The sequence below is a fragment of the Eptesicus fuscus genome, chromosome 16 (genome assembly GCF_027574615.1).
Source record: "Eptesicus fuscus isolate TK198812 chromosome 16, DD_ASM_mEF_20220401, whole genome shotgun sequence".
In the NCBI taxonomy this organism is placed as follows: Eukaryota; Metazoa; Chordata; class Mammalia; order Chiroptera; family Vespertilionidae; genus Eptesicus; species Eptesicus fuscus.
The window spans coordinates 19,611,519-19,633,377 of record NC_072488.1 but is presented as its reverse complement, the minus strand read 5'-3'; the positions used below and the strand labels follow the sequence as shown (position 1 = coordinate 19,633,377).

General features: G+C 35.7%; 1 protein-coding gene across 1 annotated transcript in view; it reads left to right on the top strand.

Moving 5' to 3' along the window:
- Positions 1 to 21,859, top strand: part of SOS1 (SOS Ras/Rac guanine nucleotide exchange factor 1) — a 105,497-nt gene that overhangs the window by 17,940 nt on the left and 65,698 nt on the right. Inside the window, exons 2-4 of the mRNA XM_054728456.1 lie at positions 8,043 to 8,168; positions 18,620 to 18,751; positions 20,619 to 20,783. Coding sequence (XP_054584431.1) covers positions 8,043 to 8,168; positions 18,620 to 18,751; positions 20,619 to 20,783 — 423 coding nt within the window. The remainder of the gene's footprint in view (positions 1 to 8,042; positions 8,169 to 18,619; positions 18,752 to 20,618; positions 20,784 to 21,859) is intronic.

Sequence of the window (21,859 nt, the reverse complement as noted above, 5' to 3'; positions counted from 1 at the left end):
AGAACGTCCAGGTCAACCGAAAAAATTTGAAGACCAACAATTACAAGCATTATTGGAAGAAGTTGCATGTCAAACTCAAAAACAACTTGCAGAAAGATTAAACGTTGCTCAGCAAACAATTTCCAATCGTTTATAAGCAATGGGAAAGATTTTGAAGGAAGGAAAGTGGGTGCCACATCCACTGAACGAAAGACAAATGGAAAACCGAAAAGTCATCAGTAAAATGTTGCTTCAATGGCGCGAAAGAAAGTCTTTTTTGCATCCACTTGTGACTGGCGATGAAAAGTGGATTTAGTTTGAGAATCCCAAACGCACAAAATCATGGGTTGATCCAGGTCAACCATCAACATGGACTGCAAGGCCACATCGCTTCGGAAAGAAGACAATGCTCTGCGTTTGATGGGATCAGGAAGGTGTGGTATTATGAGCTTCTAAAACCAGGTGAAACCGTTAATACTGATTGCTACCGACAACAAATAATCAATTTGAACCACGCTTTGATCATGAAATGACCAGAATGTGCCAGAAGACACGGCAAAGTAATTTTGCTTCATGAGGACGCACCATCATACACTTCAAAACCAGTGAAAGACACATTAAAAGATCTTGCCTGGGAAGTATTAACCCACCCGCCATATTCACCAGACCTTGCTCCTTCAGATTACGTTACGATCGATGGCACACGCACTTTCTGAGCAGCACTTTAAAATGTATGAAGAAGTGGAAAATTGGGTCTCTGAATGGTCTGCTTCAAAACAAGAAAAGTTCTATTGGGACGGTATCCACAAATTACCTGAAAGATGGGGAAATGTGTAGCTAGTGATGAACATTACTTTGAATAAAGCACTTTTGATGTTTCTCTTGAAATTATCAAGTTTTCTTTGATTACAAAATCTGCATTATTAACAGGTACACCTAGTAAAATAAAAATTATTAAAATTGAATTTCAGATTTGTTTACCCATATATTAAAGTGATTGCTTGCTGATTTCATGTCTCAAAGATATTGCAAGTATAATGAAGTCCAGAACTAAAAACGTATTCTCCTTGTTCCCCTCCCTGCTTACTAAAATGTCTGTTCTTACAGTATTCCTTATCTAAGTAAATGCATCTGCATCTGGAACATCTGGCCAGTGATCTGGGCTCTACCCAACCTTTTTATTTTGTCCCCTTCATGTCTATACATGCTGTTTCCTTTACCTAGAATATTATTCCTCTCATTTTCCCAACCCACTTTTCACCTAAATTCTATTCATCCATCAGATTTCTGCTTTAGCCTTCCTTTCCAGAACTACTAGGTTAACTTAGCCCCACTTCTATAGCCTTACAGAATCCTCTAATAAGAACAACAGCATAACTATAGCTAATATTAAGTAAACACTCTGTACTGGTACATTATTATTATTAGAAGGATTAATTAATTTGCTCAGGGTTACACCCTGGTAATTAAAAGGACTGAAATTTGAATTTAGACAGCTTAGGCCACATTTAACCTCTTTACTACTATTTTTCTTATTATGTAGTCATTTGGGGATTAATGTCTTGTTCCCCTCCTATAATTTTAAAGTCTGAGAGGGCAGAGACTATGTGTATCTTAAATCCTTAGTATCTAGCACAATATCTGTTGGACGCATGCGTGTGTTCATGTATCATATTTGGTATATAGCCTCTTTTACTCAGAAAGTATGAAAATTGATAAAGTGGAATTCACAGATGACAATGACCATTTTACCTTCTAGAAATAAAAATATAAATATGGAGAAATCTATTTAGTTCATTTAGTAAATTAATTTACTGTTAGTGATCACACATCAAGGAACCTGATCTATTTGGAGAAGTTTGAATTTGAACTTTTATGCCTTTGATTCACTAGATTTTAGAATCTAATGCTTAGAGGTATAGGCAGTCAAAAGACATTCAAGTCACAAACTGCCACCTTTTGGAATTTTTAGGAAAACTGCCAAAGAAAGATAATGGCAACACATGTATTACGAATTTCTCTTCTAGCTTTAAAGATACTGTTTAGAATGGGATTGAAACTTAATAGGATAGGATGGCCCGGCTGGTGTGGCTAAGTGGTTGAGCAGCAACCATGAACCAGGAGGTCAAGGTTGGATTCTTGTTCAGGGTATATGCCTTGGCTTGTAGGCTAGATCCCCAATAGGGGTATGCAGGAGGCAGCTGATGAGTGATTTTCTCTCATCATTGATGTTTCTTTCTCTCTCCCCTTCTCCCTTCCTCTACCTGAAATCAATAAAGCAAAAACAAAAACAAAACCATTAAATAAAAGGCCCATGAAGATATGAGGACACCAGGTCCAGCAGGACAAGGTCACTATCTTAAAGAAAAAAAGATAGGATGGATAGGAGCACAGGGAGTGGGCATGTAGTGGGGAAGGAACATGGAAATTTTATTAAACCTTCCTACCTATGTTGGGGCATCACTGATAAGGGATTTCTGCCACAATTGGAAGACTCTTGAGTGTGAAGATTAAGAAGATACCCGGCCGGTATGGCTCAGTGGTTGAGCGTTGACCCATGAACCAGGAAGTCATGGTTCAATTCCAGGTCAGGGCACATGCCCGGGTTTCAGGATTGATCAGGAAGCAGCCAATCATTGATGTTTCTATCTCTACCTCTCCCTTCCTCTCTGAAATTAATGAAAACATATTTTTTTAAAAAGGAACATGCTTGAAGAAGAACTAAAAAAACAGACTTTCCTGAGTCAGTTCTTTGTTTTATTGGTGTTATCACAGAAAGTAATAAAAAATTTGTTTGGGAAGGTCATATGTATTGTTTTTAGAGCAAAACAAATGAAATATGATATGAACTTGGCACTTGATACATGTTTGGAATTTGATGTGTGTAGTTACTTTCTGTGGGAAAGGACTTTGAATATTGCCTTTCCCATGGATAATGTACACACAACAAAAAAGCAATTATGAAACATTTTATTTGAATGAAAATTAAATGAAATGAACAATTTTAATTACATTAAAAATTATATATATATATATATATATGATACAAGCCCGCCCTGTCTAGTCTTAGCTTTCCCCACAGGTACTCTTTGGTCCAATTCTTAGTTTCCCCAGCACATCCTTTTGTCTTGGCCTCTATGTCTTTTTATGTTAGCTTTTTTACTAAAAACCCTGCTTCCTTATCTACTGCCTGTTAAAGCTTATTTATCCTTTATTCTCCAGTTCAAGAATGTTTTACTTGTGTAGGCTTCTGATACTTCTCACATATCAACAGCTAGATCATTCTCTTTTTGGTCATCACTGTACCTTAAATATTAACTTCATCATATTGTGTGAAGTCTTTGTTTATATGCCTAGCTCCTCTGTGAGATGAAATCTTTAAGGGCAGATGCCATGTCCTCATTCATTTTTGTGTCCCCAGCAAATAAGAGGAGCTGGGGGGGGGGGGGGGAGATTTTTGCATACGCTATATATGTAGACGTAAAGACTGATAGGCCCAAGAAATGAAAAAAAATTTTAGTCCATTTTATTTATGGAAAAGATTTAAGCTCTTTAACTTGTTTTATTTTTGTCTTTAAATTTTTTTTGCAAAGGATCTCTGCTTTTATTTTTAAATGAAACTCAGAATGAGAAGAAATAAGCATCTAAAATATCAAACATTGACTAAACAGTCATAATACTGAGAGATTTAACAATACAAATCTTTGTTATTTACGATTGTAAAGGTTTTGAGAATACCAGTTTTATTTCAAATTCTCCTGTTATAATTATAAATAAAAGTAGCAGATCTGGGCTCAAGATATGACAAAATACAATCTAGAAGCCTTTCTAATTCTTCAGAGAGCCATTAGCTAGAAAAGGCTATTAAAGATTCATCAGAATTCAACATAGTTTATTCTGGCAGTTTGCCCGAGGGATTCTGAATACACTTAGAGGACTCATATATCAAAGAGCTAGGAATTGATTTAGACCTAATCCTTTTACTTTTTCAGATCCCACAAAATCTGGCAATACTAGCCAACAAAGTTGCTTCTGAATCTTAGAAATTACTAGAGACGAACTGTCAAAATAGAAGCAGGCAGTCCTTAAGGAAAGTTTAAAATTCAATGGGTGGCACCTTTGTTGAAGATCATGATTATATCTTCAAAGAAATACTGTCATGATCATATGAATTCTTATTTACTTCATGGCTATCATTAATCCTTTAGTGAATTTTTTGCATTTATTTTAAATTAACTAAAGTAATTGCATTTAAAGAAGTATATGAAGTTTTCTATGTCAATAAAACAGTATTTTCAAAAAATGAAAATAAGGGAAACTCACACCTAGTTTAAACCCAATTCTAATGTTAATTTTAATTGTGAGTGCATGTGTGTGTGCGCGCGCGCGCGCACACACACACACACACACACACACACACACACCCTCAGTGAATATCAGCTGTGAATGGCTTCAGAAGGCTCTCATAAGGTTGGCAGAGTAACCTGTTCTGTATAATTTTGAATAATTGGGATCATTTGATCTATTAAATGTCTTTGAATACCATTTATATGGAATGGAACACATGGAATACTTTAGCTGTAACTCTATCTCATAGAAGAGAAGATTTTTATTCTATCTGTATAGGAAATGTAATACTACTGCCTGCTCATTAAAGAAATCTTAGTAGTATCTTCCTTGAAAGGTAAAGAGCAAAGTCTGTGTATTTCAGGAATTGGTGCTCTGCTTGTCTTTAAACATCTATTGCCCATCTTTTTCAGTCAGAGGTTTTAAGTAATGTTTTTGTTTTTAAGTAAAATAATTTATTACTCTCTAGTATAAATGAACTTTATGATCCCTATTTGACAGATATAAGATACGATAAATGTTAATGTCCAGAAACTTAGAACAGTGGCATCATGCATTACTTATCTAATAGGTTATAAATATCAATGAATAAAAGTATTTGAATTTCTAAAATTTTATGTTATACAAGGTGTCAAACATAACATTTGAATTATATGTGCCTGAATTTTAAACATTATCAAGTAATTTTAAACATTATCAAAAACTGGTTTGATCTTCTATCCAGACCACTAACACTTTCTTTAGATCAGCAATAATATTTTAAACCATAGCATTTCACCGCTTTGGTTATATGCAATTCATTGGATTCTACATAGAGTATTAGGTCCATCTGAGCAGGGACTGTATTTTGTTTGTTTGTTTGTTTGTTTGTTTTTGGTTAATCCTCACCTGAGGATATTTTTTCCATTGATTTTTAGAGAGTGGGAAGGATGGGGAGAGAGAAACATTGATGTGAGAGACACACCGATTAGTTGCCTCCTGCACATGCCCGGACCAGGACCAGGGATTGAGCATGCAACCAAGGTACATATCCTTGACTGGAATCGAACCCAGGACCCTTCAATCTGAGGGCCGACACTATCCACTGAGCCAAGTCAGCTAGGGCAAGAAATCACTTCCTTTGCATATCCATAAGAAGCAACTTCCTTATCCATTAAAGTTATATCATGAGATTGCAGCAGTTCAGTCACATCTTTAGGCTCCAGTTCTAATTCCAGTTCTTTTGCTGTTTCTGCCACATCTGTAGTTACTTCCTCACTGAAATCTTGAATCTCTCAGAGTCATCCACGAGGGTTAGAATCAACTTCTTTAAAGTCCTGTTAATGTTGATATTTTGACATCTTTCCATGAATCATGAATATTCTGAGTGACATCTAGAATGTGAATCTTTTTCAGAAGGTTTTTAATTTATTTTGCTCAGATCTATTAGAGGTATCACTACCTGTAGCGGCTATAACCTTATGAAATGTTTTCCTTAAGTAATGAGACTAAAAAGTTGAAATGACTTCTTGATCAATGGGCTACAGAATGTATATTGTGTTAGCAGGCATGAAAACTACATTAATCTCATATATCTCCATCTTAGGTGACCAGGGGCATTGTCAATGAGCAGTAATATTTTGAAAGTAATCCTTTGTTCTGAGCAGGTCTCAACAGTGGGCTTAAACTATTCAGTAAGCCATGTTGTAAACAGATGTGCTGTTATCCATGGTTTGTTGTTCCATTTATAGAGCACAGACAGAGTAGATTTAGTGTCATTCTTAAGGGCCCTAGGATTTTCAGATTGGTAAATGAGCATTGGCTTCAACTTAGAGTCAAAATATCAACTTCTGATAGATATTTACCTGATAGATATTGCCTGAAAATACAGCTGCAGAAGAAAAGGGAAGAGGTCAAAATAATCAACATTAACAGGACTTTAGAAGAAGCTGATTTTAACTGTCACGGATGACTTTGAGAGGTTCAAGACTTCAGTGAGGAAGTAACTACAGATGTGGTAGAAACAGCAAGAGAACTAGAATTAGAACTGGAGCCTGAAGATGTGACTGACCTGCTGCTGTCTCGTTAGCATCTAACTGGAGAGCTATCGTGTCCTTGGAAGTTTTGAAGCCAGGCATTGACTTCTCTTCTTCAGCTATGAAAGTCCTAGTTGGCATCTTTTTCCAATACAAGGTTGTTTAATCTACATTGAAAATCTGTTATTGAGCATAACCACCTTCATTGATCATCTTAGCTATATCTTCTGGATAACTTGCTGTAGCTTATACAACAGCATTTGCTGCTTCACCTCATGCTTTTATATTGTGGAGAGAGCTTCTTCCTTAATCCTCATGAACCAACCTCTGATAGCTTCAGACTTTCTTCTGCAGCTGTATTGCCTCTCTCAGCCTTGACAGAATGAAGAGAGTGAGGGCCTTGTTCCGGATTAGTCTTTGATTTAAGTAGGGGGGTGGGGGGGAGGAGAGAGTGTTGTGGCTGGTTTGATCTTCTATCCAGACCACTAACACTTTCTTTAGATCAGCAATAAAGCTGTTTTGTTTTCTTTTCATTTGTTGTTCACTGGAGTAGCACTTTTAATTTCCTTCAAGAACTTTTCATTTGCATTCATAACTTGGCTAACTGGCATGAGAGACCTAGCTTTTTGCCTGTCTTGACTTTTGACATGCTTTTCTCTCTAAGCTTAATTATTTCTAGATTTTGATTTAAAGTGAGAGATATGCTGGTTATTAAAATGTAAGTTTTACAGAGGCCAGTGGCCTGAAGTGCCTCCAAAGAAATAATAAAAAAATAAAGGTAAAGATTATTGTTTATGAATGAGTGACCACCAAATTATCTTCCTAAAGTATAGACAGTACAAATCATCAAAAGTACCCATTTTGTATCCTTTGATAGAGGGTGACTTTGTGTTCAACCAACATTTATCAAGCTTGTATTATGTGCTCTGCACAGTGCTAGATGCTGGAGTTACAATGATGAATAAGATAAGAAATATCCCTCTTGGATTTTATAATTTAGTAGGAAAGATATAGTTAAATAAGGAACAGAGATCCATAGTAGTTCAATTTTGCCCAAGTGGTGTGTTAAGTAAATGTTCCAGCTACCACTGGTACTTGACAAAAGCCATATAAACTGTATCTATCCCTGCCTCAGCCTCTCCCACCCTCTCTGTATTCTCACAGGGTAACTATGGTTTATCCCCGGCTCAGCCTCTCCCACCCTCTCTGTATTCCCACAGGGTAACTATGGTTTACGAAAAAAAATATTGAAATTATGCAATTAGATATGTGGACCTCCAAGAACATGTTAATAAGCATTTATGGTGCATGTGGCTGGGGAAAAGGTTGAGAACTTCTGACTCTCCTGACTTCTGTGTCATAACACTCAGATTTGTATTTGTGAGCCATACCATGTTCTTGAGTACAAACCCAAAGTAAAATAAAAAAAAATTATTTGGCCCTGGCCGGTGTAGCTCAGTGAAGTGTTGGCCCACGCACCGAAGGGTTGTGGCATTGAGGGGCGTGTGCAGGAGGCAACCAATTGATGTGTGTCTCTCACATTGATGTTTCTCTTTCTCTCTACCTTTCCCCCTCCCTCCCTTCCACTCTCTGAAAAGCAAAGTATCCTCGGGTGAGGATAAAAAAAAAAAATTATTGGTTTTGTTTGTTCAATTAGATGCAACAAACCTACATTTTAATTACTTTGCTTTTTGTTTATAGGTCCAGGGGCAAGTTCATCCAACTCTTGAGTCTAGTGACGATGCTCTTCAGTATGTTGAAGAATTAATTTTGCAATTATTAAATATGCTATGCCAGGCTCAGCCCCGAAGTGTTTCAGATGTAGAGGTATGATAAATTTGCATTGTATTTAATATGTAAAATCTATGTGTTTATTGTAATTTTAGTGAAGGGGAAAGAGTTGCTCTTCAGTTCAACTCTTTAAAAATTAAGACTGGATTTATTTTAACTTTGTATTGGGAGAATGATAGCTTGTTTATGTTTTAGCTGTCAAACCATTCCATGTTTTGCTTTTAATCTAAAATGATCATTTGTTGTCCTCTAAACACTACTTCTTATGCTAAATTATATATATATATATATATATATATATATATATATATATATATATATATATATATTCATACCTTTAAGAGTAGAATATGTCCAAGTATTTTGTTTGTTTGTTTTGTAAAGCCAGCTATCCTTTTGAGAACATCACAGCTAATTTTTTGGGGTATTACATGTGTTTTAGATAGTAAGTGGACCCCTTTCTACCAGTTGGGAGGGAAACACCTAAAAATCTAGGAAGGAAGTTCTACAATCTGTTTCAAAGATGACATTACTCCTGTCCTTTTAGAGTAATAGTTTAGTGGAGATAGAGATAGGTATATGGATAATAACATAATGTGATATATACTATGGGTAAATGGGATGTGGGAAATTTTAAAAGGAGCAAACTAAAAGTATAGGCTTTGGAGCTTAAGGTTAGCATCTCAGAAGGAGAGGCATCTAAACTAAAGGAGTCAAAAGTTTGAGAGGAAAGAAATAAGGTTTGAAGTACTGAAAATGGGAGATAGAGCTAGAAAAATAAAAGTAGCTTATGGCAATGATGGATCCTATGACGTTAATGACCTCAAATGTATAGTTGTACAAATCTTTTTGACATTTCTTTTGTAGTACTCAAGTGTGGGCACACACAAAAAATAGTTGGGTTAAATGGTATTTCACCATGGATATACAGTACAAGAACAGTAGGGCAAAGGAGTTGTGAAGACTGGTAATAGCAGTGCTTTATTGCCCTTTTCAGGACATAATGCACATCTATACTAATAAAAGGGTAATATGCTAATTAGACCGTACATCTTCCAGATGTCCTTCCAGACAAAGCCATGGTGGCGGGGCCAAGGCAGAGGTGGTTAGGTGTGATCAGGCCAGCAGGGGAGAACAGTTAGGGGGATCAGGCCAGCAGGGGAGAGCAGTTAGGGCGATCAGGCCAGCAGACAGGTGAGCAGTTAGGAGCCAAAGATCCCGGATTGCAAGAGGGATGCCCGATGGGTCCTGGATTGAAGAGGGTGCAAGCCGGGCTGAGGGACCCCTCCCCTCCCCCGTGCACGACTTGTACACCGGACATCTAGTAGAATATAATAATGACTTAAGGCACACAGTGGCTGGGGAGGAGAGATATCTGTCTTCCCCAGGTCCTGCTCTGTTTCCCTGAGGGTTGAGGCATATCCAATGAGAAACTACTGAAAAGAACATCAGAAAATCTAAATTGGATAAGGAAAAAAGTGAAATATAATAGCTGATGTTTGAGTACTTGCTACAGTATTATGCACTGGTCTAAACACTTTTATGTTTTATATTTCATTTAAAGTTTTTAATAACCCCATGAAGATGATACTACTTTTTCCCTTATTAGAATGTAAACTCCAGGGATTTTTTTTTTTCTTGTTCACTGCCAGATTCCTACCACCTAGAAATGGCACTGAGAAGGTACTCAGGAAATATGTATTGAAAGAATAAATGTGGAAACTGAAGCAGAAAGGGTAAATAAGTTGCCCAAGGTCACAGCTAATACGTAATGAAGCCAAGACTGTAACCCAGAAAGTCTAAGTTTTGGGGGCACACATTACCACTAAACTATTCTGCCAGGTGGGAGAGAGCAGGCAGATTGGAAAAACTTGGAGGGAACAAGGTATTGGATTTCCTAATAAGGTCAGAGAACTGAGAACACTGGAATACCTGAGTGAGAGACAAAGAAGAATAGATGAGGATCAGAGACAGTTGTTGGAATTTAAGGTTTCTTTAGTAACATTGTTACATAACAGGATGTGGCCATGTGGTGGTGGCTAGACTAGAGGTGATGAATTGAGAGGCCATGGTACTTTATGTATCCTTAATGTAAACAATAAAGTCCCACAAGATGATGCAGGACTTTACATGAGAGTGGGAAAGAGTGATGTTCCAGAAGCAGCTTGCAGAGTGGAAAAGATGCAAAATTCACTTTCATGTGGGTTTTGAGATAAGGGCAGTTCCTACTCTGACGTCTTCAGGGAAGATCCAGATTTTAGTTGAGTAGAGAGATATTGAGGAACATTGAATTACAGAGGTTGTGAATGTAGAAAAGATTGTGTACTATGGAATAGTAATTTACTTTGATTACTTAAGTAATTCAAAGTAGATTTCATACATTTTATCCCATTTTCCCTTTGAATTATAAGGTCAAATAACTTTTATTCAAAATTTCTTTTAGGCACTGATTACAGTGGTCTTCAGAGTAGATCGTGAATAGAACTGTTTACCTGACTCTCCTCATTAACAATTTCATTTGCTCTTTTGGATTCTAGTAGGGTTCTCCCGCAGTGTTTATAAAATGCAGCATGTAACCCTATGCCTAATGTATTAAAATGGAATTAAAGGTCTTGTCTTGGGTACCATTCCAATGTTGGTACATCCCAGGACTTTGCTAGTTTGGTAACTCAAAAAGCTCTTTCCAGATATATTGTACTATACCTATGTTTATTTAATTTCCTCCTTTTAATTAATATACAAACTAATTCAATACTTTTCTAGTATTGAAGGAGATCATGAATTCTCGGAAATACTAATGAGTCTCTCAGTCTTTCACTTGCACAAATTTAATAAATATGTACTTAAGACTAAATAAAAAAGGATATTTTATAGTTTTTTAGTACTCAGAAAATTTCTGAGATATCAAAGATATTTACCCTACATCCTATCTTATTATTTTTAAGCACTTAATCTGGGCCCTTAAGATAGATGTAGCCATGTGATATTCCAGTGAGCTGGCTTTGGGGTTGGGAATGAATTTTTGAAAGAGAATATGACAGTAATAGAAATAGTCAGTTATGTAATAGGCTTTGTAATTTCAAAGTACTGCCATATATATTTTTATGTCCTTAAAACAACCCTGTGCAGTAGTAGTTATTCTCCTTATTTTATTTTTTAAAATTTTTATTGATTTTTTTTTTTTTAAGAGAGAGAGGAAGGGAGAGGAATAGAGAGATAGAAACTTCGATGAAAGAGAAACACTAATTCGCTGCCTCCTGCACGTCCCCAACTGGGGATCGAGCCTGCAACCCAGGCATGTGCCCTAATCAGGAATCAAACCTGTGACCTCTTTGTTCATGGGTCAAGGCTCAACTACTGAGCCACACTAGCCAGGCTCTCCTTATCCTATCTAATAAAGAGGGAATATGCTAATTGACCATCATGCCCTCACAAGATGGCGACAACCACAGTCAATAAACAGGGAATATGCTAATTGATTGCCATGCCCTCACAAGATGGCAGCGCCCAGTCCCCTCAGCCCTGCCTGACCCAGTCCCTGCAGCATCCAGCCTCATCCAGCCTCAGTCCCCCAGTCTCCTCAGCACCGCAAGGGAAGGCAGTTGGGGGCGATTGGGCCAGCAGGGGAGGGCAGTTGGGGGCGATCATGCCGGCAGGGGAGCAGTTAGGGGGCAATCAGGCAGGCAGGTAGGCAGGCAGGCGAGTGGTTAGGAGCCAGCAGTCCTGGATTGTGAGAGGGGTCCCATATCGAAGAGGGTGCAGGCTGGGCTGAGGGACACTCCCCCCGCCCCCCGCCCCCCCCCCCCCCCGCATGAATTTCATGCAGCGGGCCTCTAGTTTTATATATTAGACTATTCACCTCCGAATGGTAGAATAGATTTTTTTTTTTTGATTTTTTTTTTTAAGATGGAAATCTGGGTCTTTTCCCATCGAGAGTCATCTTCATCTACCATTCCTGGCAGGATATTTAGATAAGAATATGGAGATATTTAGATGAACATAATTGTATCTTAGATTCTTCTATCAGTAAGTAATTTTTCATTTTCTTCGTTTATTAGGATTCTTTATTTCTTTTTCTTTTTTTAATATCCTCACTTGAGGATATGTTCATTGATTTGAGAGAGTGAAACAATGATGTGAGAGAGAAACATTTATCAGTTGCCTCCCATATGTGCCACAAACAGGGATCGAACCTGCAACTTTTTGGTGTACAGGATGATGCTCCAACCAACTTAGTCACCTGGCCAGGACTCTTAATTTCTTTAATACATTTTCAAATTTTTAAAAATATATTTGTGGAGCTTTTAAAATAATAAGGGCTGTGAATTTAGCAAGACTTTCAAATAAATTTTGGGGTAAGAGAGAATTCATCGAAGTTTTTAAAAAATTGAGGGCCATATAAAAATGTACTAAAAAAATAGATCAGTCTGAGTTAGTGGAATATATGCATTTTTATCTTTCTAAAGAATACATTTTGATTACTTTAAAGAATAAGTATAATTCAAAGTGGGGTAACAGTTCTTGCTTAATATTCGGCCCCTAGGGAATTTGTTTTAATCACAAACTAAAAATGATTTTTAGTTGCCCTATAGTTTTAGGAAATTAGGTACTTAAAAGTATTTGAAAATTGATGGATTACATACATATCTTTAGTTTTACTAATTAAAATGTATTGATAATTTATACTGCAGATCATTACAAATTGAAAAATTATAGTCCAGATGAATGGGATTTTATTTCATTGATGTAGCCAATATTCACTAATCCATGCTAATAGCTGAGTATCTATTGTCAATTAGGCAGTGTTCCAGATCAATAGGAAATATATACAAATTCTGGGGGAATGCAGAGGAGGGGTATATATTATTTGTCCCTGTCTTTTCAAAATAATTTGTTTTAAAAGATTGTGTATAAAAGTTGCTCAAATCTGGTTTGTTCTTCCTCTCCTCATTTTTTATACTTAATCTTATTAAAATAGAAGCAAAAACTAGTATTATTTCTTATGTGATATGTCCCTGGTAAAGTATTTTCTTTATATTATTTCTTAGATCTTATTCTTTCATAATGGTACATGTTCATTATTTCTCTCTGGTTGTCTAGACTGATTTTTATTTGTAATGTCTTCCCTGTTTCCCTTGTTTCCCTATGTGTCTTGTATTTAACCAACTTTCATTTCTTAGTCACTGACACTTTTTTTTTTTTCATTTAACTCAAGGTTTCTTGGATTCCTTATCTTTGACTCTATTTCCCCACCCCCCATGAGTCATATCCTTAAACTTTAAAAGTTTGCTTCCCTTTTCCATTCATTTTTTCTTTAACTTCTTTCTTTGCCTTTGAATCCTAAAGAATCCTTGTAATTTTCTAATGTTTTCCATTAATATTTAGATTTCCTAAATAAATTCTCCATATTTTCTACCTCTCTAGACAAAAAAATCTCTCACACATTCTAAGCCTTTAATACTATTAGATTTTAAAAATACCTGTGGTCTGAATATTTACATGGACAGTTTTGATATGTCCTAGAATATTTATCTTAAAATTGATGTTTAAGATTATCTATTTAGACCCCTTTATCAAGTAAAGCAAAAGACATGGTTCTACTAATAAGAGACAACTGTATTTCAAACCTACCTCTGTGTCTTATTTATTTTCTCAAAGCCACTAGATATTAATCAAGATGGAGTTCCTCATTTCTAACAAACAAAATTATTAATCTTGAAAGTGGCAGAGTAATATAATTCTAATTCATGAATCTTTCATTAATTATTCCTCCTTGGGCTTCTTTATTTTAAAAAATATTAAAATACCTTGAAAAGTAATTTTATTTTGTTCTAAAATTGTAATTAAACTTGTCACTACAAGAGATAAAGTAATTCTTTCAACTTGGCCTTTCCACATTCATGGCACCTTTTTTGACCTTACCAGTTTTTTCCCATACATTCTGACCCTTGGTGTTACCTAAGTATATAGTTGTATAATTTATTCCAGTATACACTAAGTAAATTTAAAATGTGTTCTTGATCATTGTTATTTCTTCTTTCTTACATTCTTTTTTTATTTTTAAAGAATAGTTTATTGATTTTTAGAGAAAGAAATAAACATCCATGTGAGATTACATGATTCACTGCCTCCTGCATGCCCCCTACCAGGGAATCAAGCACACAACCTGCAACCTCCTGGTGAACAGGACAAAGCCCAACCTACTGAGTCACGCTGGCCAGTTTCTGCATTCTTTTTTGTCTTTCCTGATTTTCTTTCCCCTTCTGTCTTTCTTTTTTTTAAATAAATCTTTATTGTTCAGATTATTACAGATGTTCCTCTTTTTTTCCCCCATAGCTCCCCTCCACCTGATTCCCCACCCCCATGCCCTTACCCCCCACCACTGTCCTCATCCATAGGTGTAAGATTTTTGTCCAATCTCTTCCCGCACCCCTCACGTCCCCTTTCCCCCGAGAATTGTCAGCCCACTCCACTTCTATGCCCCTGATTCTATTATATTCACCAGTTTATTCTGTTCATCAGATTTTTTATCCACTTGATTTTTAGATTCACTTGTTGATAGACAAGTATTTGTTATTCATAATTTTTATCTTTACCTTTTTCTTCTTCTTCCTCTTCTTAAATAATACCCTTCAGCATTTCATATAATCCTGGTTTGGTGGTGATGAACTCCTTTAGTTTTTTCTTGTCTATGAAGCTCTTTATCTGACCTTCAATTCTGAATGATAGCTTTGCTGGGTAGAGTAATCTTGGTTGTAGGTTCTTGCTGTTCATCATTTTGAATATTTCTTGCCACTCCTGTCTGGCCTGCATAGTTTCTGTTAAGAAATCAGCTGACAATCATATGGGTACTCCCTTGTAGGTAACTAACTGTTTTTCTCTTGCTGCTTTCAAGATTCTCTCTTTATCTTTTGCCCTTGGCATTTTAATTATGATGTGTCTTGGTGTGGTCCTCTTTGGATTCCTTTTGTTTGGGGTTCTCTGCGCTTCCTGGACTTGTAAGTCTATTTCTTTCACCAGGTAGGGAAAGTTTTTGTCATTATTTCTTCAGATAGGTTTTCAATATTTTGCTCTCTCTCTTCCTCTGGCACCCCCATAATTTGGATGTTGGTACGCTTGAAGTTGTCCCAGAGGCTCCTTACACTATCTTCATATTTTTGGATTCTTTTTTCTTTTTGTTTTTCTGGTTGGGTGTTTTTTGCTTCCTCATATTTCAAATCTTTGGTTTGATTCTTGGGGTCCTCTAGTCTACTGTTGGGTTTTTGTATATTCTTTATTTCAGACAGTGTATACTTAATTTCTGACTGGTCCTTTTCCATTTTTTTGGCACTCTCATTAAGATCCTTGAAGGTCTCACTAAGTTCCTCAGAGGTCTCACTAAGTTTCTCGGCAGTTTCTAGAAGATACTTGAGTAACCTTATAACTGTGGTTTTGAACTCTATATCCAGTAGTTTGCTTTCCTCCATTTCTTTCATTCGTGACATGTTTCTTTGTCTCCTCATTTTTCTGCTACCAGGTGTTGATGGAGTAGCTTTGTGTGGTAGGTGACCTATAGGGCCCAGTGGCTCAGCCTCCCCAATCACCAGAGGTGGACACTCTTGGTGCACCCCTTTGTGAGCTGGGTGCACAGTCTTGTTGTAGTTAAGCTTTGATTGCTGTTGGTACACTGGGAGGAATTGACCTTCAGGCCAACTGGCTGTGAGGATCAGCTGTGTCTATAATGGAAGAACTGCTGTGCTGGAGACACCCTTATGGGGCAGAACTTGCTTCAGTGGGGCTTTGGTGCTCACTGAGTCTGCCTCTTGAGTGTGTCACTTATGGATGTGAAGAGTTGAAATCTGGTGTCGTCTCACACTGACCACTAGGTACACTGGCTCCTGGATCTTCAAGGAGGTGCAAGTCAGCTACTGTCTGAGGCCACCCAGCAGGAGCTACAGTAAGATCTGCAGATTTCTCCTCTTTGCTTGGGGTTTGGAAGTTTTAGAGCTGACCCAGCTGCAGTTTTTAGGTTAAGCTGCTATAGGGCAGGCCATTCATATGCAAAAGCCGCTGCACACAGTTTGGGTGGGTTTGTAAATTGGGCGGGGCGGGGTCTCAGGGAATCACTAGGGCGTGGCAAGCAGCGATGGCTGCCAGTCAGCTGTGTTTCCGCGTCCCTGAGTCCCGCGCCCCAGTGCATTAAACAATGATTCCTGCACGCACCTCTGCGAGAAAGCCACCCTCACTTTCCGACCCGATGCCAGACAGTCCAGTTTCTCCCTGTAGGAGTCTGGGTCCCCAGAGTCTCACTGGAAACTGGAGTTTAGAGCCGTTGGGAGCTTGTGTCTCCCTCCCGCTTGAGAAAGACAACCACGTCCTCAGTTGCCAGCCCTCTCGGCGCGTGCCTCTGTACCTCTGCTTTTCCGTGGCTCTGCACCTCCTACACAATCTCAATGCGCTTTTTTCTTTCCTTCTAGTTGTAGAACTTCCACTCAGCCAGCTTTCCTGTGGTTCTGGGTGATAGTCATTTTGTCTTTTAGTTGTAGTTTTGGTGTGGTTGTGAGAGGCAGCACGTACAGGTGTATACCTTATGCCACCATCTTGGTTTCCTTCCCTTCTTTCTTAAAAACAACATATACACTTGGAATTAGGTAGATAAAATTGAGATGGAAAGGGATTACTGTTCTGTTTTCTTTTTCTTCCACCCCAATTCCTGGCTACAATTTTCCTCTGTAATGCCACCATGTGTTGTTTTTTTTCAAAGATACATGTCGAGTATCTTTAGAATGGTCAGACTGAGTTCACCTTCTGTTTTCTTCTACTGCTTCTATCACCACTGTATACGAGTGCTTTTTAGACTCTAGGTCATAAAATCATTTTAGTGCATTGCCCATTTTTTTAAATGAATAGAAAATATTAGTTCATTGCATATAATGACAAGTTTTATTTTATGAAACTTTGTTCCAGTTTAGTGTGTGTGTGATGGGTAAGGATATAATATAAAATGTATTAAAAATTTATTTCTTCCTATGAGTTGAGGTTTAAAAAAAAAAGTTAACAAGCCTCAGGGTCATACTATTATAAGGTTTGTACCATGGTTATACCCATTGAATTAACTATGGACTAAAACCATTGATGTGAAAATTTTAATTGGGAATCATAGTAAAGTTGTTCTATTGGAATAGCAAGTCTATAGTGTTGACGTGATGAAGGAAAATAATTTTTGTTTTTGATGTTACTTTCTACCCCTTCCCCTTTCCTTTTGTCTTCCTTTTTTACAATCCAAGCTGCCCCAATATTTTGGATTTTTATGTTTGCCTGTGTTATACGAGGATAAACTATTCTGGCAAAAAGCTTTTCAATTAGACATTTGAAAAAGTATGTAAGTTCCATTTTTAACTACAATAATTTCTTTCAACACATTTCTAATTCCATTAATTAGAATTAAAATAATCACTTCTTATATTTGGCAGCTGATTTAGCTTTGAATGTAGACAGTGAGAAAGTTTATTAAACTTGAAAGAGTTAAACTATTCTTAATTTATAAATTTATTCTTAACATGTCCTAGAATAACCTGCCTGTCCCCCAACCCCACATCGTATGGAAATCTATTTTTTACTTTCCATTTTAATAACAAATGAAAAAACTTCTTATTTAGATTTATAATAAGGAGTGATGTTTAATTTTATCTAGTAGTACTACTAAATACTAATTAAAAATCCATGTTAAAATTATGTAATAGCGACCTCTACTGGTTTTAATTATGGTATCCTGAAAGGTGATGTTAAAAACTTGAGAGGATGACAGTATTTTTTGTTTGAAGTAAATTACATTAGTTTATTAAAGCAGGGAGATTCAGCTTTTACATTAACATGAGTTCTTTCACTTTCAATGGAAATTCTAATGCAATATATGCTGGAAATTAAATTGAAGTATTTTGTTAAAAAGTAATAACCTATGGAGGATTCAAACTCTAATGATGAGCTACAGTGTACTAAAATTTCTGTTACTAATATAAACCCTTGATTTCTATGATTTGTAAATAGGTTTGAAGGCAAATACCTTAAATACCTTTGCATGATGGATATTGAAAAGAATTCTTAGAGGTTTCAAGTGTAAAATGAGCTTGTAATTGGTATTGAAAGTATGGACAATGAATGAGAATTAGATTTTAGATATTTACTTATTGAGCTTAAATCTTGTTCCATGAATTTTTATGTAAATAATGTTTAAAATGGCTTCTACTCATTCTTGTTATTAGCTTTATCATAGTGAAATTGAAATTCAGAATGTGATTTTTGCCCATAATACAAGGAATTAAACATGCCTCATTGCCTAATTAAGAAACTAATACGTTGACAGCTATAGTTTAAGTATGTTTGTAGTATAAGAAGTATACCACATGTGAAAATACTTTTGGTATTCTTGGATTTTTAAAAGTAAATTGTAAGTGAAGAGCACTATTTAATATATTTGTTGCTTAGTTGTTATTTTCCTATTTTCCAAGGAACGTGTTCAAAAAAGTTTTCCTCATCCAATTGATAAGTGGGCAATAGCTGATGCCCAGTCAGCTATTGAAAAGAGGAAGCGAAGAAACCCTTTATCTCTCCCAGTAGAAAAAATTCATCCTTTATTAAAGGTAAAGCTGAAATACTGCCTCTTTTTTGTTTTGCCTTTTAAAAGCAAAATAAAACCCCTACTTTTCAAACACTAAGAATAATATATTTTATGGGTAATAGAGTCAACTGAAAAGTAAAAAAGTAATTCTTTTTCATTTAAATTTCTCCAGGAATTCATGTCATGGGGAGGGATGATATGATAATAGGAATGTATAAGTTGGGCAACATGATTTAAAGTAATTTCAACAGTAATAGTCAAGCAAATTGAAAGAACTAAGAAAGTTGTAACTGGATTTTGTTCATCTCAGAAATCAGTAGAACCTCAAAGAGAATTTATAAAACTTCTTTCTTGTTGATTTGACCTGAATGTCCCTATAAATCCTTCAGGTCCTAGTCCTTCACATCGTTGGATGGTAGGGACCTCTGTGGGCTATGTGTGTACCCTTTGAACAAACATTCCCTAAAGATCACCTGGTCATCCAGTCCTACTTGTTTAAATCACTCCGTCAGCTGATTCTCACCAGAGCTAATAGAAAGAGGAACTGAAGCAAACTCTTAATAATGCTATTTCTATTTTAATACAGTGAACAAACTATTGATTAACTCTTACATCAAAAATATAGGTATTATAAGAATTAAAACCTTAATAACACTTTGATATCAATAATTTTGTGCATACTATAATACAAGCAAAATGTTAATGCTTGCATGCATGATCTAAGTTTTATTAGTGAGCTAAGTTATTATCATTATCCCCAGTTTGTAGATGAGGTAATTGAGGCAGAAAGTGATTAAGTAACTTATAGTCCAACTTCACAGGGCTATAAGTAACGGAGTTAGGAAATCCAGGTCTATTTGATCTGTCCAGGATTTAAGGCTAAACACTTAGATGATGTTTAAGAGCGTCAAAAGGTTATATTTTATACTCACGTTGTTTCAATAGAATTATCTGCCTATGTCTTACTAAATGGTCTGAGGAAATAAGTGCAAGTTATATAAAATTACTAAACTAGTAGTAATTGCCTACTTTGTAATTCTCTTTTCATGATTTTTATCATGCATATGTTGAATTACATTGTAAGAGAATTAAGTCGAGATATGTGTATGCTGTATTAATAATCCTAAATTTTAAGTTTTATGGTCTAATAATGGATCTTTCAACTTATTAATATGTCCTTGTCACTATAAATATTGAATAGTTTTTGCATATCCTGTCCCCAGCTCATAAATAAACTTATTTCAAAGTTGGCTTTTCCCCTCTTAATTGGATTGTTTAGAAAATATAATTCGTGTTCCTATAGAAACTGGTAAACTCCATAAAGCCCATGCTCTCTTTGAGGTCTAATAATAGGACTATTTAACATGCTGTTAGTAACCAGTATTGTTCAGTAGGACATAGCATGAACTGTTTTCCATGTAAACAGTTCAGATACCAGGGTTTTGGAAAGCCCAGGTTCCTTTGGAAAGATTAGAGGTGTAAGGCTAATAGATACTCATTCACATATACCAGTAATATATTACCTCTTGTTCTATATAGAGGGAAAAAACCTCTTTTGTCATAGTTAATTCCAGGTATTCGGATTTAGGTTACAACGAGCATATCCCATTTCCCCAAATTTGGGCTTCCCTTCTTAGATTATGGATTATCTATTTAGTAATCTGTACTTCTTAAGCATTTTACATGATGATAAGTTATTTGGTCTTATCTTTTCTTAGCTCACATTTTCAAGTAGTAATTAATATATTATTCATAGATGAGCCACTTAAAATTAAATGTTGATAATCACAGGCCTTAGTAAAAGGTAAGCTAAATTGTATGCATGTTTTAAATCAGTATCAAAGTTATAGCATATGATTTTTAAACATGCTTTTCTTTTAATTTTTCAGGAGGTCCTAGGTTATAAAATTGACCACCAGGTTTCTGTTTACATAGTAGCAGTATTAGAATACATTTCTGCAGACATTTTAAAGCTGGTGGGGAATTATGTACGAAATATACAGCATTATGAAATTACAAAACAAGATATAAAAGTAGCAATGTGTGCTGATAAGGTAGGATACTGATCTTCTCTGTTTTGTTCTTAAATATTTATGTGACTTAATGCTATTCAGACAGAATAAAATTGTATATCTTGTGTTAAGGTATATTTACAGTAATCTAATGGCAAGTACAGAAGATATCACTTTAAGAAAATAGAGTATTACATATAGTATTAAAATGTGTTTAAACATGTCATACAGTTTTTCTTTTATGTGTTGCTTCAAGTAGAGTTAATAATAATCTCTTATTAATGATATCTTAAAATTTTATTTGGATTAGAAGATTTGTGAAAATACTAAACCCTTGAGAGTTTTATTTTAATACCTAGCTTTCTTTAGATACTACTTGTATGATTTTACTTTAATAAGAGCAAACATTTTTTAAAGTTAAGCATATATGTGATTCATCTCATTTGGTCCTTATGATACTGTTTACAATAGATGCTCTTATATACATTGTATAAAAGGGAAACTAACGTTCATAAAGAATTTGGTCCAGAATATTCCAAGAAGTTTCAAAGCCTAGACTTGAACTCCAGATCTGACTCTAAAGTTCTTAGTCATTGCACTATATTACCTCAGAATTTTCATTTTACAAAAATGACTTTGTGGAAAAGAAAATATTTTCTGATGAAGCATTTCATTCCATTTTTTCTCACTATATTGTTATTGACTTGGAATATTATTTCTGATTACTAAATCCACTTACTTATGTTTTAGTGTTTATTTGTTCTTTTAGAATGTGAATGTATAGAGTAAAAATCACCTGATCTGATAAAGGATTTCAAAGGTTTTTTTAAATTTTTAAATGAATAAATATTTGGTTTTAAAGTATTTAGTTTTCAATTAACATAAAATATTTGGTACTTTTAAATGAATCATATAAATATTTTTGAGTATATACTGTGTGCTCACACAGGGAGGAAATGCAAGAGAAGTATAAAACAAGGTTTCAGAGTCGATACTTATTTTTGTGAAACAAGCAGAAAGTCATCCAAGAGAAGATATTATTTTATTGTGTTATGGGGATAATGATATAGAAGTTTACGGAAGGGGAAAGATGAGGTTCAGCAAGAGTTATAATAGTA